The sequence below is a fragment of the Apteryx mantelli genome, chromosome 17, assembly GCF_036417845.1.
Source record: "Apteryx mantelli isolate bAptMan1 chromosome 17, bAptMan1.hap1, whole genome shotgun sequence".
Taxonomy (NCBI): Eukaryota; Metazoa; Chordata; class Aves; order Apterygiformes; family Apterygidae; genus Apteryx; species Apteryx mantelli.
The window spans coordinates 9,636,538-9,652,317 of record NC_089994.1 but is presented as its reverse complement, the minus strand read 5'-3'; the positions used below and the strand labels follow the sequence as shown (position 1 = coordinate 9,652,317).

The 15,780-nt window shown below is 41.4% G+C and overlaps 1 protein-coding gene and 1 long non-coding RNA gene across 2 annotated transcripts in view; one reads left to right on the top strand and one right to left on the bottom strand.

The window, feature by feature from the left end:
* The window catches only part of YPEL1 (yippee like 1), a 21,397-nt gene extending 14,772 nt beyond the window's left edge, over positions 1-6,625 (bottom strand). Inside the window, exons 1-2 of the mRNA XM_067307082.1 lie at positions 6,233-6,625; positions 1,576-1,858 (exon numbers count right to left, since the gene is read on the bottom strand). Coding sequence (XP_067163183.1) covers positions 1,576-1,692 — 117 coding nt within the window. The 5' untranslated portion in view covers positions 1,693-1,858; positions 6,233-6,625. The remainder of the gene's footprint in view (positions 1-1,575; positions 1,859-6,232) is intronic.
* LOC136993560 (uncharacterized) lies at positions 5,651-15,780 on the top strand. Its single transcript, XR_010885931.1, has 3 exons — positions 5,651-5,784; positions 10,600-10,701; positions 15,514-15,780. It is a non-coding gene; the product is annotated as an uncharacterized lncRNA (long non-coding RNA).

Sequence of the window (15,780 nt, the reverse complement as noted above, 5' to 3'; positions counted from 1 at the left end):
CTACAACCTGAAGTTCAGGAAAAATGCAACTCCTCCCACCAGTTTTAAGCCCAAACCACGTAGTGAATAATGAAGTTGTGTTTCCTTGTAATTTAAAATCAAATGTTGCCAGAAAGGTCATCCCTAATATTGAGATTTTTAAATTAAGATGAAAACAAATGAAATTCAAATGCATTCACATTACTATCTGAAAGTTTCTCTCATTTTTGATTAAATTAATATGAACAGTCACTATAAAGAAAGCAACAAGCATTTTTTATTTTAATACAAATAAAGTCTTCCCTCTTAATGTCTTCACATCATTTTATATATGTAACCAGTTAAGTGTTTTGCATTTAATGAGTTAGTTTCCAATTCCATGCCGTAAGAGTACCTCATACATATGCTAAATTGAGGGAAAGAATTGTTTGGGGGAAGGGAGCAAAGGAAGAACAGAAGAAAGAGTAAGCAAGCTATAAGATGATACCTACAAGTAATACAGCCACAAACTGACTGAAACAGCAAAACTGGTGACAAAAAGGTATCTGAAGATCTAAATAAAGATCAGAAAGGTTAGTAACAAGAAAAACTGGGGGGGGGAAGCACATTGTTTCCTGATAACCCTCTGGAGGACAAATGAGCAGGTATGCTTTCTCCTTTCCCAAGGAAAACCTGAACTCAGAAGCAGCAGCTTCCTCACTCTCTTCAGCATTCAAGAAACGCATTACCTCAGTACTGCTGCTGAAGACACAAGCAAGCAGAAGCAACAGCCAGCAATGAAGGCAGTTATAGAAAGGGTTTAGCACTAGCATTTTTATTCAGCAAAATAAGTTTACAGAAAACATTTTCAGAGACAAGAAAAGAGTTTGAGAAATGGTTGAAGTATTTTCTCCGGGTCACCATTAAGAGCAAATCCATCAGGAGCTTATTTTGAAGCAAAGAATGAACCAGTCTGTCAAGTATTTATCCCAAGCTTCAAGTTTTCCTACATATTTCATACATCACAAATCTTGGTTTCTTCCAACAACAGGTAAGAAGGACAGGCCTAGCCTGTTTCAAGGATCCACACTTCCTCTAAGTTTAGACAGTTCAACTATTCTGAATCTCTCTCACACTAATCATTATTTACTTTTGCTGTAAAATGGTTCTCAAAGAATGCATTGACAGACTTCACAATATCAGCAGGGCATTCTGGAAACAGTTTTGTGACCTTTCATCAAATAAAGTCAAGAGTAATCTTTACCTGGAAAAACCATTACCAGAATGATTTCCCCACCTTAAGCTCCAAATTTTCTTCAGATAGTTTTCCTTAGCAGACTTCCAAGATATGACATCTCTCACATATTACCTAGCCGGCAATAGATGGAGGTTGTGAATATGGGGAATATATTAAATCAGCCTTTATATGGCACATTCAGGAGTTCCCAGAAGATACCCATTCCTCAGTGCACAATACCTATGACCCAAGAATGAACCCAGAGAAGATGCTTTGCAAAGTATGCATCAGATTTGCAACCCTTATCTATTGGGAGCACTGATACAATGACAACCATTTTGTTTAAAAAAATAATTCATGAGGTCTCTAAAACCACTTGCCTTAGAGATCAATTCATCATGATTGGCTAGATGGGCTCTGCAGTGGATACAGCTGTAGGTTCGATGACAGTTCGGCAGGTAAGCCTGGAACGTTTTTGACTTTGTCATTTTTACCATCTCTGCTGCTGGCTCCTCACTCAGCTCAGGGCTGGCACTTGAAGAATTACAACTTTGCTGAACACGCTGACAAAAGAAACACTGGAAAATGCAAGCAAAAGCCGTCGTTGTTCTGGAGTGTGTGTGGCACTTTCCACACAGACGACAGAAGAGAAACAGTCACAACCTGTAGGTGAACAGAGCAGAACAGTTAGCAGCTTTACAGCAAAGCCAGGATTAACTTGTTATTCAACTGTTTTAGATGCAAAATGAAGTGTTTAGAGCACAGCGGTCTGCCTATACTATGGTCATCTTGCTTCTGTGAAGCTGCTTGGTTCAAGTTCTGTTTCCCAAAGAAACAAGCAGTTCTGTTCTATTAGCAGATTCAAGTCAATCACATTTCTAATGAAGGAGATTCAAACAATTCCCTATGAAACAAGCACATTAAGGAGTATTCCTTAAGACACCTATACACAAAGTACTACACTGAAGAGAATTGCTTAACAGCTACAGCAGAAGGGCAGGGCATTAGAGAGTGTTAATTGTCTTTGAAATTCCACTGGTCAGTTCCAATATGGCAAGTGACAAGGCATCTTGGGAAACACTTTCTGACCAACAATAACCAAACATCAATATTTACACCTCAGTTTTCAGCAAAAGATCTTGCTATATCACATTTGTCTTTAAGTCAAATAAGCAGCAAGATGCTGCTACCCAATTCAAATATCAGGATATCCTCCTCCCCCTCTTTCAAGCTCAGCTGAATTACACCTTTAAGTGAAGACCTTTTAACTAGTGTCCTGATCAGAGCTAATTAGATACTTCTTCACTCTACCAAAATAATCTTAATGGTTGCTACTGAAATCACAGTCAGGCAGTAAAAGCTAAATCCTATACAGAGAATACACAACTGCATTCTTAATCCTCAAAGAGCCTTTAAGAGACACTACATGCATAAACAAAACCAGCCACATCTTCCAGCTATGTTGGAAAACCAACCCTGTAAAGTTCACCTGCCTGAAAATTATAGATTCTCAGTATTTATACTAAATATCTACTGATCTGTTAAAGGCCACCAGTTACCATGCTACATGCATCAAACTAATGAGCAATCCAAACATGAAGACTGCACAGTCATTTATGTCATCAGCTATCAGGTGACTGAGAGTAGGTCAATAGCACAAGCACTGAAATGAGAGCCAATATAAAGAATTTACAGTGTCCTGATCCAGCTATTAAAGTGAGCAGGCAAAACACTTATCACAGTTGTAAACTGTATACAGTGCAGCAGTAAACTCTTTTCTAGCAATTGGATACAAGTAATACAGAGAACAGATAATGAAAGCCGCATAATTTAAAAATTAGTTGTTTCTAGGAAAAAATCATTGTGCTTCAAAAGAAGGCTTGAGAAAGTTGTCTGTATGGCATGCCTAATGCAAGGGACAAATGCACCAAATTTCAAAATGGGTTTTTGAATCTTCAGCTTACAGGGGGAATAGCAGGGGGAAAAGACTCAGATTAAGAATTTCTTAAAGAGAATTGTAAAGGCAGTGATGAGCCACACAAGACATGTGGCAGAATATATGCAATCCAAAAGTAAAGCAGCAAGGGGAATAAGTCAAAAGTGACTGGGCTTTTTGCAAGTCAGTGAAAAGGAAAACACAGATCTGATAACATTAATATGTTTGAAATATTAACCCAATTAACATGGACAGCAGAACTCAATGATTAATATAGTCACATAAACACATGTTACATTATTATAATTCTGTTATTGCCTCAAGATAAAGTACTATAAGTGCAAAGAGAATAGCGATTCCAGTGTTTGGGAAAGCAACTTACTTTTGTAGAACAGCTAGATATTAAGCTACATTTATTAAGGGGGGGCAGAAGACAAAGATGACATGAAAAAGCCCAATCTTGGAAGTTAAACATGAGATTCCCCTTTAAATCCCCTGCTTGAACACTTGTTAGAAATAAATACAGATCCTGTTTAGGTTTGAAAGCTCTGGGTCCAGTACAAACCTCACTGTCCAGACTTCAGCTAGATTTAGAAACATCACAAGTTAAAAGAAATCAGGGTTTCAAAATGAAAAACACCATGACTTTGGATCAGACCCTTTATAACTGTAATTGAAACAGGAGAGCAGTTTGTGCAAGTCTGGCAAGTTAAATGTAAGAGGAAAAAATTCTTCAAGGCATTCTGAGATGTCCCTTTTAATGCATATATTTTTGAGTCAAACTGGTCTTTTACAGACTTGATATATTGACTCGTTCAGCTACAGGAGTTAGAGCAAAACCTTCCACAGCTCTTGACAAAACTATTTGCTTTTCCTTTGTTCAAGGAGAGGGTGATTCTAAGTGTTTGTTATACATTGTAATGAAGAAAATACACACAACTTGTTTCTTTATGATGTTAAAAGTCAAGCTTCAAAACACAAAGCACTTTAAACTTGCAATCAGAGCTCTAGTAAAGCTGAGCAAGTCCAATTTCACTTCTGTCTGACAGTTGCAAGCAGTAGCTGTTTCTGTAGGTCCTGTTCAGGATTCTGTGGAAAGCAGGGTATCTGGCAAGATCTGAGGCAGCTGCTTATTTATACTCATATATATAACATAGTTTATGCTTTAGTCATGGAAGTCACAGCTAGTTTTCCTGAAGATCTAAGGAATTCTAAAGAGACTGCATAATTAAGTGTAAGAACAAGTGTACAAGCTGCTGTCTAACCATTTCTAAATTAGTGTCCAGATACCGTTTTGGATACTTAGATTTGTACCTATTAGTCTAGAAGAAACACAAACTTTTGGGAAGTACTAATAACTGTATTCACTGTAAACCTGCAAAGCCACAAGAAGACCTGAACAAATCATTTCAGCTTTCTCATAATGGTTTTAAAACCACGTCATAAGCACTACATACTATGTGGGTCCCCCCCCTCCCCCACCGCAGCCATAAAACAGATCAACTTCAAAATAACCCATTTGTTTTTAAAACACCTTCTGTAGAAGTATTCTCATTTCCAATCAAGGAGCTATCGAACTGAGGAGAAAAAAATAAAATAAAACCACACACACTTCAGGATCAGCAAGAAACTCTCGTAGACCTTCGGAGAACGCGTTTCCTAACATATTAGGAGGGACAAATCAGAAGCCGAAGGTCCTTTTTCAGCAGATAACAGCGACGGGTTCCAGCCGGGTGCTCGCAGCCCGCTCCAACGCGCGAGGGCCTCCCGGCCTTGCCGGGGCCTCCCCGCGGCATGACGTCACGGGGCGGCGCAGCCAATGGCGCGGCAGGGGCCGGCCCGCGCGGCTCCCGGATGTGTAAACAAACAGCGCGGGGAGCGTGGCGGGGAGGTGCGGGCGGTCCGCGCCCGCGCAGCCCGCGCCGCCGCTGCGACCCGCGAGTTTTCCCGGCCCTTAAGAAACACACAGGCAAATCAGAGCTGTTAGTGAAGGTAAGCAAGCTTGCATAATTCAGTCCGTTGAATGAATCAGGTACCGAGCACCTGCCAAAAAAGCAACTCCCTGGTCTGCAAGGGGGTTTTCACACCGCTGCTCGTAGATCGCCGTACGAATCACACCAGCTGATAGAGGGAAAACAAAAACAAACAAACCACCAAAACCACATCCTCCCTCATGCTCCCTGGCTCAAAAAAAAATAGATCACACAAGCAAGAGTCTTCGTCTAGCTCCAGAAAGCTAGACAAAGCCTATATACACACTCGCAATAAGCTATGATTTGATTACTTTAGGAAAATCCTAACAAAGTTAGTCTAATTGTGAGACGAGCATACTGGAGCATCATTTTCGCTTTAGATAGTAGAAGTACAAGTAACAGCAACAAAACGCAAAGAGAAAGCTACCGGCAAAGGCCGATCTTAGTCTCCCCACTGAAAGGGGCACGCTGTTCAGCACACGTTTAAGCACTCTTCCCGTGCGCCAGGGCACAAAGGCGGTGACGCCGTGCCTTTCCTCTCCCACTTGCAACAGTATCTGCAGGACAACGGCTTGCTTTCACCAAAACGCCGGGAAGCAGCTGGGAAAAGCGCCGTGCGCGGCCGCCCAAATACAGACTAACTCTTCCAGCTCCCTCACTCCGTCCCCGGCAAAATCCAGGTAGGGATCCGCCACAGCACTCGCCGGGCCCTCACACAGGCGCCCCGGGGGAAGGGGGCCCCGGCCGCAAGAGGGAGGGAGAAGGGGGAACCCATCGATCTCCGTCAAGCTGAGCTCAGCCTCGGCCCCCCCCCCAATTATGTAAACCATCACAGTCCGCCCTGTAATAAGGAGGCTACAAGCAAGCAGGCAGCGCTGCCGTCATTTCCAGGCGCTATAAATAGAGCCCAAGCCCTCCTCCCGCCAGCAAAGTTGCCTTCGCGGCCCCCCGCCCTATGCACGCAGGAAACCGCGGCACCCCGCCGACCAGGGGGTGCGACACGGGGCTCCCCCCGGAGCAGCACTCCTCCCTGCTTCTCCCATCACCTCTGTTCCCCCCCCCCCAAAAAAAAAACCCACACACAACAGCGGGAGAGGGGCCGGCTCCCTACGTGCACCGGGTACTCACCGCTGCGCCGGCTCCGCTCCGCAGCCCGGACTCCGTGCAGTGGCGCACCTCCAGACCCCTCTCCCTCAGGGGGCAAGGGCGGAGGGGGGGGGCAAAAAAAAAAAGTCCTCACACGGCCGCCAGCGCAAGAGGGACGGTGCTCGGGGAGGGCGCTAGCAGCACCAGCCGCTCATCCTCAGGCCGGGACCGGCCCCGGGTGCATTCAACGAGGGAACAGCGAAAAAAATAAAGGGGGGGGGGGGCTTTCTTCGCTTCGAAAATGCCTTCTTAGCGGCGGCAGCCAGAAGCCACGGGTCATAAGCGGAGCCGGGGGCTGGGCGCGTATCTCCTCCCCTCAGGGCCGAGAGGCGGCCGAGGCATCCTGCCGCGCCGCTGCGCGCCCGCCGCCGCCTTTGTTTTGTTTTCCTCGGGCTCGCTGGCTGCGGCGGCCGTTAAACCTGCTCCGAGCGTCGGCGGCAGCCAATCACCGCGCGCGCGCGCGCCCTGGCGCCCGCCCCGCCTCCCCGGCCCCGCCCCCAGGGGCGGGGGAAGGAGCGACGGCCGTTGCCGAGGGCGCGCGGCGTTCCGTTCCTCCCCCCCCCCCCCAACACGCCTTTGTGAAGGAGGAGCGCGGGGGCGGAGCGCGCGCGCGCCGCGGCTTTGTTCCCCCCCCCACCGCCAACCGCTCTCCGCGGACCGTTGCGCGGGGAGCGGGCGCGCGGTCTCAGGCGCGTGCAGCCCCTCCCCTCCCCTTCCCTCCCTCCCCCTCCCGGGCGCGCGGCGCCTCTGCCTTCAGAGCGGCGAGGCGGGAAGGGGCGCCCGCCCGCGCCGCCTCCGCTGAGGCGAGGCACGGCACGGCGCGGCCGCCCGCTGGGAGGGCAGGGGGAGCGGGCGGCGAGGCCTACCTCCGGGGGCACCAGGAAGCCCGGCCACAGCCGGCTCTCAGGGAAGAAAAGCCGCACAAAGGGGGGAAATAAAACGTTCGCGAGGTAAACTCTGCAGCCACAGCAGCCGGCGGCGTTTAGACACCCTTCTCAGTTACAGGTTTCAGCCCTGGGTATTTTCAGAGTGGTTTTAAAGTGAAAGTGGTGTAATACGCAGTATAAGATTGCACAGGCTTTCGTCTGACGCCAAAACGTATTAATCTTTCTTATTTCTTTGCTGAGAGTAAGTAAAAATGACACAGGTCTGTTAAAAGTTCAGTGCTGTTGAAAAATCATTAAGAAATAATGCCCTGTTGGAGATTGAAGATAAGTAAAAATGGGTCACTGAGAGCACTTTTGCATCTTGAAAGGGAGTTTCGGGAAGAGCCTCTTGCTTATGAAGAAAAAACATGGAAGTTTTAAGGTATAAAAATGTAATATTGAAGACTTAGGACACTGGAACATGAAAGTAGACTCATACATATTCTGAAGCATCCATGGTCTTTAAGCACTGATCTTGTTTTCCTTTGAAAAATAAATAAAAGCTTGCCCCTAATATATTTTGGCTTTACTCCCCTATTTCCACAGGCAAAGAACATAGAGATAGGAACTGTGAGCAGAAGACTGAGAAAGTGCTCATTTGTACCTTGGAGAAGGGCTCTTTTGTTGTGCTACATAGTACAGCATCAATAAAAATATTTCTTCACTTCTTTCTTCTTGTCAGTGCTGACGTATATCTTTTTCAAATCCTTATAATCTTTTTTTTTTTTTTTTTGACCCAAGGGGCTTTGGTTCTTTGCAGAATCAATCTTATTAGAGAAATAGAATCCATTACAATTCAGCTAGTGGCTGTAATCAGTAAAGCATGTGCTAGATTTTATTCTGCATATCAAATTTTTAATATACATATAATTCATGTAGCTGTGCATTCTTTTTGTTATAAGCTTCCACCTTCTTAATGGTAAATTAATGGCTATTTTTGAGTAATAGTAAAAAAAAAAAAAGTCACATTTGCACAAGGAAACCAACATCTGTGAGAGTATTTCCAGTAGGGTTTTTACCCTACTGAATTTTCCCATCATTTCTCTGTCTCCATTGTTGGTAACTGTAGTGTTGTAGAAAGGACAAAGGTGGAATCCATCTGACTTTAGAGTGCACCAAATCAAGCTTCCTAATCTAGTTGCCACAGGTGAGTTAGACAAAACGGAATGGAGAAAGAGGCAGGGATGCAGCGTAATTTAGCAAAGAAATTACATTGTATCTGATAAAGTCCAGAAAGTACATAAATCCTGTGTTTCTTTTTAAATAAATTTCATCTAGTTAAAAATTATCCCATGAACGGCTTTTACAGATTTTTAACAAGCTATTTCTTATACTTCATTTTGAAGGGCCTATTACTAATCTCTGTTGACAAGATAGATTTCTTAGTCCATTCTTGTTTCTCTAGTGAAAGGATACCTGACTAGATGGACAGCTGTTGTCATCTAGTATGGCTGATCCTATACATTACTCCTTCAGCCAGGTGCCAAAGAAGTTTTGGTACAGTTGTCTAAAGAATACTCCTGCATGTATTGTTCAGAAGCAACTTCCTAAGCCTTTTAATAACAGTTAGCATTTACATTGTATTTTATGGGTTTTAAGGACTGTACCACAGTATGTTTACCATAGTTCCAACTTTTGCCCTCTTCTTGCAGCTTGGGAAAGAGGCATATTGAGCACTTAGCAGAAAGTCGCACAATAAGAACAGTATTGATCTCTGAAGGTGGTCCTCTCCAACCCTCATTCGCTGCAAGCCAGTGGGTGAACTGGAAGGTGTTGAGAGCGTGGTTTAAGTGCTTCTGTCATCCATAGGTTGAGACGCTTTGCCATTAAAAAGGCTTATTGCGATGAATGGCTTTTACTGGGGCGGGGAGGTCTTCTCGCTCATTCTCACACCTAATTATAAGGACTAGAAGGGGAGTAGTCAGTCCACATAAGCCATGACTGACACCTCATTGGTTTACTGAAACCAGTGGCAAAGCTCCCATCACAATACACAGCCCCTGAGCTTCAAAGGCAATGATCTCACATGTGAACAGTCCCCTCCAGTGACCATAACTTCAAAGGGTCCTGATTTTGAAATGAGACAAGTACCTCTCCCACTCTCAAAGTCTTGCTGACGCTCTGGTTCAACAGTGATTCAAAGGAAGGCGTGCAAATATTGAATCACTAGCACTGTTGTATGTGCTTTTCTACAGATGTGAATGCAAGTATCTGGTTTCTCCTATTTACCTCAAGACATGCTGTGATCCTGGTTTAGGTGTTAGGAACTGAGCAGATTACACAGAAACAGGAATCACATGAGGAATAAAAAATAGCAGCAGTCCAGTCCTGAATATAGAAGTGGCTCTCCTTTTGAGTGATGACATGATGGACAAGGAGGAGAAGAAAGTGTCAGTCATTCAGTGGGGACAGCAAAGGATCCTGAAAGCAGAACAATGTTTCCATTATTTTAACACAAGCTCTGCTTCTCCACTGAAAGATCCAAATGACAAGGACACTAAGGGTTTCTGTCTCTTTGCTATTTGTTTCCCTAGTAACAAATACACAAGCTGCACTGTTAGAATACCATCCTTTTCTCTTTCTTTTTTTTTAAGATAAAGACATGTCTAAGGATGCATTCAGTGCTTTCAGTAGCAGGTTAAGGTTGCTTTTACAAATGAACCTCTGATACAGCATCATGTACTTGAAAGTGCTGTTTGTAGTCCGCTGAGATACTGAAATAAAACAAAAAGTGTGGGTGTGGGGGAAGAGATGACATGCTTGAATCTAAATTTCTATGCTGTTTGGCTTACAGGGTAGAGTCTGCCTCTTGCAGTGGCACTCTGATCTTGATTAGCAAAGCAGGTGTCATACTATTACTACTAAATCATGTGTAGTGTCCTAACTGTACCACAACCATATCATCATTAGTAATATAATGTGCGTCATTTTAATGATACATACTGATTTTAACAGTCCAACAACTCTTGCCTATGTTTTTGTTGCGGGCTCTGCATCATTAAACTTCTGTTTAAATATAATTTTATTGTAGGAAAGGATTTTATTGTTTCTTACTAGGATTCTAATCAGCAAAGAAGGATATAGTCTGTAGTTCTGGAATTCATTGGGTTACAGTAGTTGGAGAGATGGCATACAATCATTACGTGTCTTTGTGGTTTAGCACTTCAGAAATAGAACTAGTAGGTGAATTGTATCCAAAAACTTAAAAAAAATTCTGAAAACAGGACTGAAACTAAAAACCTGACAGGTAGAGGCAGAAAGGAACATTAAAGGCAACTAACCTGAAAAAGGCAGAATATCAAGATTTTTCCCTCCTTTGCTTTCTTAGCATATATTAAGTCTCAAAGGTTTGGAGACTTGAACCAATTTTTTTAAAAAAGCAATTAATATTAGAATTATCCAGCTCTGTGTTCTTTGTTTTAGTTGAAAGAAGACTGCTGAAAGAGGGAGAAAGATATTTGAATTGCTATTGCTGCTGGAGAAAATGAATGAAAAAGAAGTCTTCAGTGGATCAGGGAATATCAGGTGATGTGATCATCCATCCTGAAATACTTTGAAGTCTCAAGCTATTCTCGAATGGAGAATAGGCAGAGGAATTTGTTTGAGGGCTATGAATCAAACAAAACTGTATAATGATTTTTATATAGGAACAGATGTGGACATTGCTCATATACATATAAACATATACATATACATGGATGTGAGGTGGGGAAAAGTCCATATCACCCAACCTTAGATAGCTAATTTGGGACTGTATGTATTTTCTTTAGTCAGTGGGCTGAAACACACTTCTAAGAGGTGATGTGTTGTGCACAAACTGTTCTTTTTTCCCAGCCGTCTTTTTTTCCCCACCATTAAGTGCTACTTTTATCTCTTGTGTGATTAGCAAAATACGAAAAGCAGATGTTAACTAAACTTTTCTTATATTTAGACTTACAGTTATACCAGTATCTTACCAAAAGCAGAGAAGTTCACCGGGGAATTAGCCAGCTTACAAGCCTTGCAAGCTTCAGCACATCTTTGTAGTTAGCTGAAATTTACTTTATCATTTTTTTTTCCAGAATTTGGTTTTATAACCAAATTTGGTTTTATATTTATAAATATCTACTTTCAATAGGAAAATCTAGACCTTTCATTGCATGGTAACAGTAGTAAGAGCTTATAAGAATTCATTTTTTGTTACATACTCCTTTTGGTCTTTAAACAAAAATATAAAACCAGCAAAAAGAATCTTCTGTTTTTTTGATACAAGCACAGTAATGAAGTTGTGTTCAGAGGAATAGGTGGCAGCCGTATTTTTTCCTGAAAACTGATTCTTGTACTAACCAAGCTTTGGAGAGAAAGAGATACTCGATCCATGAAGTTCTGACTGTCCTCAAAAGCAAAGGCAGCCTCAGGGACTGCGAGCAGCTACTTGTGGAGTTCATTGAGTGGGGAAACCCTGCAACTGGTTATCTCTGCTTTTCCTGCTAGCTTGTATTGGATATGCAGAAAGTCTTTCAAGAGGCTTTAGAATAAAACAGACAATTGCAGTGTGTGCATACGCGTGCATGTGTCTGTATCTATATACAATTATCAACTACTGTTTTTCTAATGGAAGAATTTAAAGCAATGATCCTTTTGTGTATATATCCACACAGTCTTATATGAATTACAACCTCTGGAACTGTAGGATTCACAGACCAGAATCCAAAGGTTAGATACAATAGAAATGAAGTCCTAAAATTGGGGACACAAGTGTTTTGACTCATTCTAGTATGCTTTGTAGTGCTACAAAATAAGACTGTGGGCCAAAAGAACAGTGCTTATATGTATAAATTGGAAGGTCTTTCTATTTTAATTAACAGTGTAGATTTGGCCAGTTGTTGAGGCTGAGCATTATAACTCTCAGTCCTGACTTTGAAATTCTGAATCTTACTGCCTATGCTCAGTTTGCCTCAGGTTTCTCTTTCCGTGAAACAAGGATAAGCATTTTATCTATCAAATACAGACTTGTTTTGATAATTAATGTTGTCAAAGCATACTAGAGATGGAAAGCAGTACGAAAATGGTAGGCATTCTTAATATTTCTAAGGCATTCTTAACATTTCTTTATAGCCTGTTTCAGAATTTAGTATTTGGATTTAATTTCTTACTATGAAAGCACATTTGTATAAATGACTGGACTGGACAAAACTGGTCAGTGAACTAGACCCTATGCTCAGCAGTTGTCTGATTTTCTCCTCATCTCTGAAAGAGTAGCAATTACTTTAGCCTATCCCAAGCTGCTCTGGGGGTCTAGATCATATCTAAAGGCTGAAAAGACAGAGCTATTCCAAACCTCTGATAGCGCCTGGGTAATTCTGAATGTGGAAGAGGCTGGGCTGTACCTCCAGTGACATACCCTAAAAACAGACAAGAAGCAGACCGCTCTTCACCATCGTGAGACTGGAAATGGCATAATCAGTTTTGCAGCTACTCACTCACATTTGGATCTCAATGAAGCATGCAAACAGGAGGGGCAGTACAATAAACCAGTACCCCAACATACGCAAACTAATTGCACTTTATCAGGACCATAGCATTTTAAAGCACAAAAGCAGATGCTGGCATGTATTGTCTGTATTAAACAATGAAGAAAGCAGAAGTCATATCTCTGTAATGCAAAAGGAAAAAGTAGTAGAAAAAAAGAACTACACAAGTTATTCCATGTAGGCATACATACTATAAGATCCACCTTTAGGTAGGACTGTCATCTCTCCTTCCTGCAGCTACTGCCTCCTTGGTTTATGTTGGCCAACTATTGCTTATCTGAGAAGTTAAACCTGTGCTTTGTGAGCTGTGGAAAAGCAAAGATTCATTTTCTGTTGATACATGTTTTGTATAAACACACTCTGCATATGCTTGCCTACATATGCAAACAGTTGGCTAAAGGCAGGGATTCAAGCTTTTTCTGTTTTTGGTTTGTTTATCAGAGAGATGTGTTTCTCATCTTAAAACCTAGCCTTGTATTTCCATCTTCACCTAATCCTGTCCAGGTTAGGGAATCTCAGTACAAGCATATTCTATAATTTCACAGGTAAATAGGGTCAGAAGGATCACTGTAAGCATGTGGCACCATTTCCTGTATGATAGAAGCCATGTGACTGTCCATATGACTTGTCATTTAAACCAGAGAATCCCTTAGAAAAACATCTAAAACACCCTGTCTCAGTTTACAAATTGTTAATTCCTTGTAGGATGTTTCAGTGGTTAATTACCCTCATTGTTAAAGATGTACATCTTATTTCTCCTTTGAATGTCTTTAGTTTTATCTTTCAGCTGTTATAGCTGTTTCTTCCTTCATCTGTAAGGCTGAAGAGACAACAGACACATGAGCAAGTCACTGACTTGGTTAATAGCCTTTTATAAAGTACATTTTTCAATTTCTAAATTGTTTCTACAACTCTTCTCAGATCCTTCTCCAAGTTATGAAATGATTTATTGAATTGCGGATTCTAGTAGTGATTTTATCTCTGCCATACCATTCCTATTCCTGTTTAGACAATTTGAGGATCATGTTAATCTGTTTGGCTAATTGTCAAGTGTTCAACTGATTCGTTGTTATAATCTCCAGTGGCATTTCAGTATTGCTTTTCCCACTTCAAGAACATGATTACTTTCCTATTCCTACCTTCCTTTCTAAGCAACCAGATTTGCAAAGTTTAAAGCCCAGAGAGGGCTTATAGAGAGGGAAATGCAATCTTGAAGAGTCTGTTACCCTCCCTGAATTACAAATAGCATTTCAGACACATCAGAGATGCCAAGTTGATTTTTTTTTTAAGTTGTAACACCATCTTTACTAATTTACTACATACATATACCAAAATATGTCTAATAGCTTAAATGGGAATTAGATTTGAAAAACACCAGTGTTTACATGAATATAAACAAAATGGACTTTTGGGAAGAGATAATATGCTAACCAGTCTAATGAAAATGTTAGGCCATCCCACAGACCCTGTCTTATATATGTCTTTAGACAATGATAGCTTATACAATGCTAAGAAAAGTTATTTCTATTACCATTACCCAACAGCCCCACTGCAGCTGTTTTAATATAGTTAGCTGTTTGAAGAAGCAATGTTAGAAAGATAAAATGAGTGCTACAGGAGATGTTTAACTTCTGTCTTTTCTATAAACAGTATCATTATGCAGATTATGTGTTATATAAACACATCCATTCTTAGGTTGAAAAAAACGGAGGTGTGACTGGCCTGTTCGTACGTGCACTGAAACTTTAATGAAGACTTCTGCTACTGAGAATTTTGTTATATGGGGAAAGCAAAACAAAAGTTATCTAACTTACTGGAAAAACATTTTTTGCTTGTTTTCTCTTGCACTTATCCAGACATACTGTACAAGTCTAAACCTTGGCTATATTCAAGAGGTGTCTCTTGTCAATAATGACCAACAGTTGATCTGGATTTCTTTAGAATTTAATCAGAATATATGTTTCCTTAGTGAAGCTAAAGGCTATACACTAGAAAAACATAGGAGGGTTGACATCCTAGGCTTGCTAGCCCACTGTTGACAGGGCAAAATGAAACAGGGCAGGGCAACACTTTAAGGCATCACATTATTTTCTAGAGTTAGAAGGAAGGCATATTTTATTAAAGAGCTTGGTCTTTTTCCTAGTGTAGAGATGACTATACAAAGTGAAAAGCAATGTTGGCCAAGGAAATGTTCTTATTTGGAGAAAGACAAAAATAAAAGCTTTTATTGTAATTAATATGAGTCCAGCATAACTTTGAAGCTGAAACTGGTGAAGGGAAAAGCAGTAACAAGAAGAAAACAAATGCGCTGGAACTGTCAGAACACAGAATTGTACATTATAACTTGATATTGCAGGCAGACCTGACTGACAAATTCTTCTTAATAACCTTTTGTCTAAAAAGTGTCTAAAAAGATTGACAGAGGGAGAATTCACACAGCAACCTTTCTCTTCCTGCTCACTGGGATTTTTACTCTATTAAATTCACTGTGGTAGCTGCTAGAGCTGCCTCTGCTGTTTGTCACTTATATTGACCCACCTGATTCTGTCAGATTAATCCAAATGCCTTATTTGCCACCCTGTTCTTTTTTCTCTCCCCTCTATCTTTCCTTCTCCTTTTCCTCAACTCACTTAATTTTATAAACCCCTGGAGAATACAACTGAGTCCAAAAACTATCTTAATTTACAGATTCAGGAAAGAAGCATCACTGATTTTTAGTTTTCTTGATCAAAGCTGCAGGTGTTTAATTTGTGGGACAGAATGATTTATATATGAATTATATATCCTAACTTCCAAATATTTTTCTGTCTTTTGCTTTTGCCAGTGCCATATCAGTAACTGTAAATGAGAAGCGAATACTCCTCTCAAAGCTGCTGATACTGCAGAAAGATCCAGCGAGACAAAGTAGCATGTAATATTTTCTTTAACTGGCAGGTTGGGCCTGGTATTGTACTGGCTCCATCTTGTGGCTGAACCTGTAAAGAATTTTTGGTAATCTTAACTTGTTAAAATGATCCTTACAGAAATATTGATAAATAAATGTGTAAACTTCCTTTATAACTTTTAAAACAAATGAGTTGACCATTTCTGG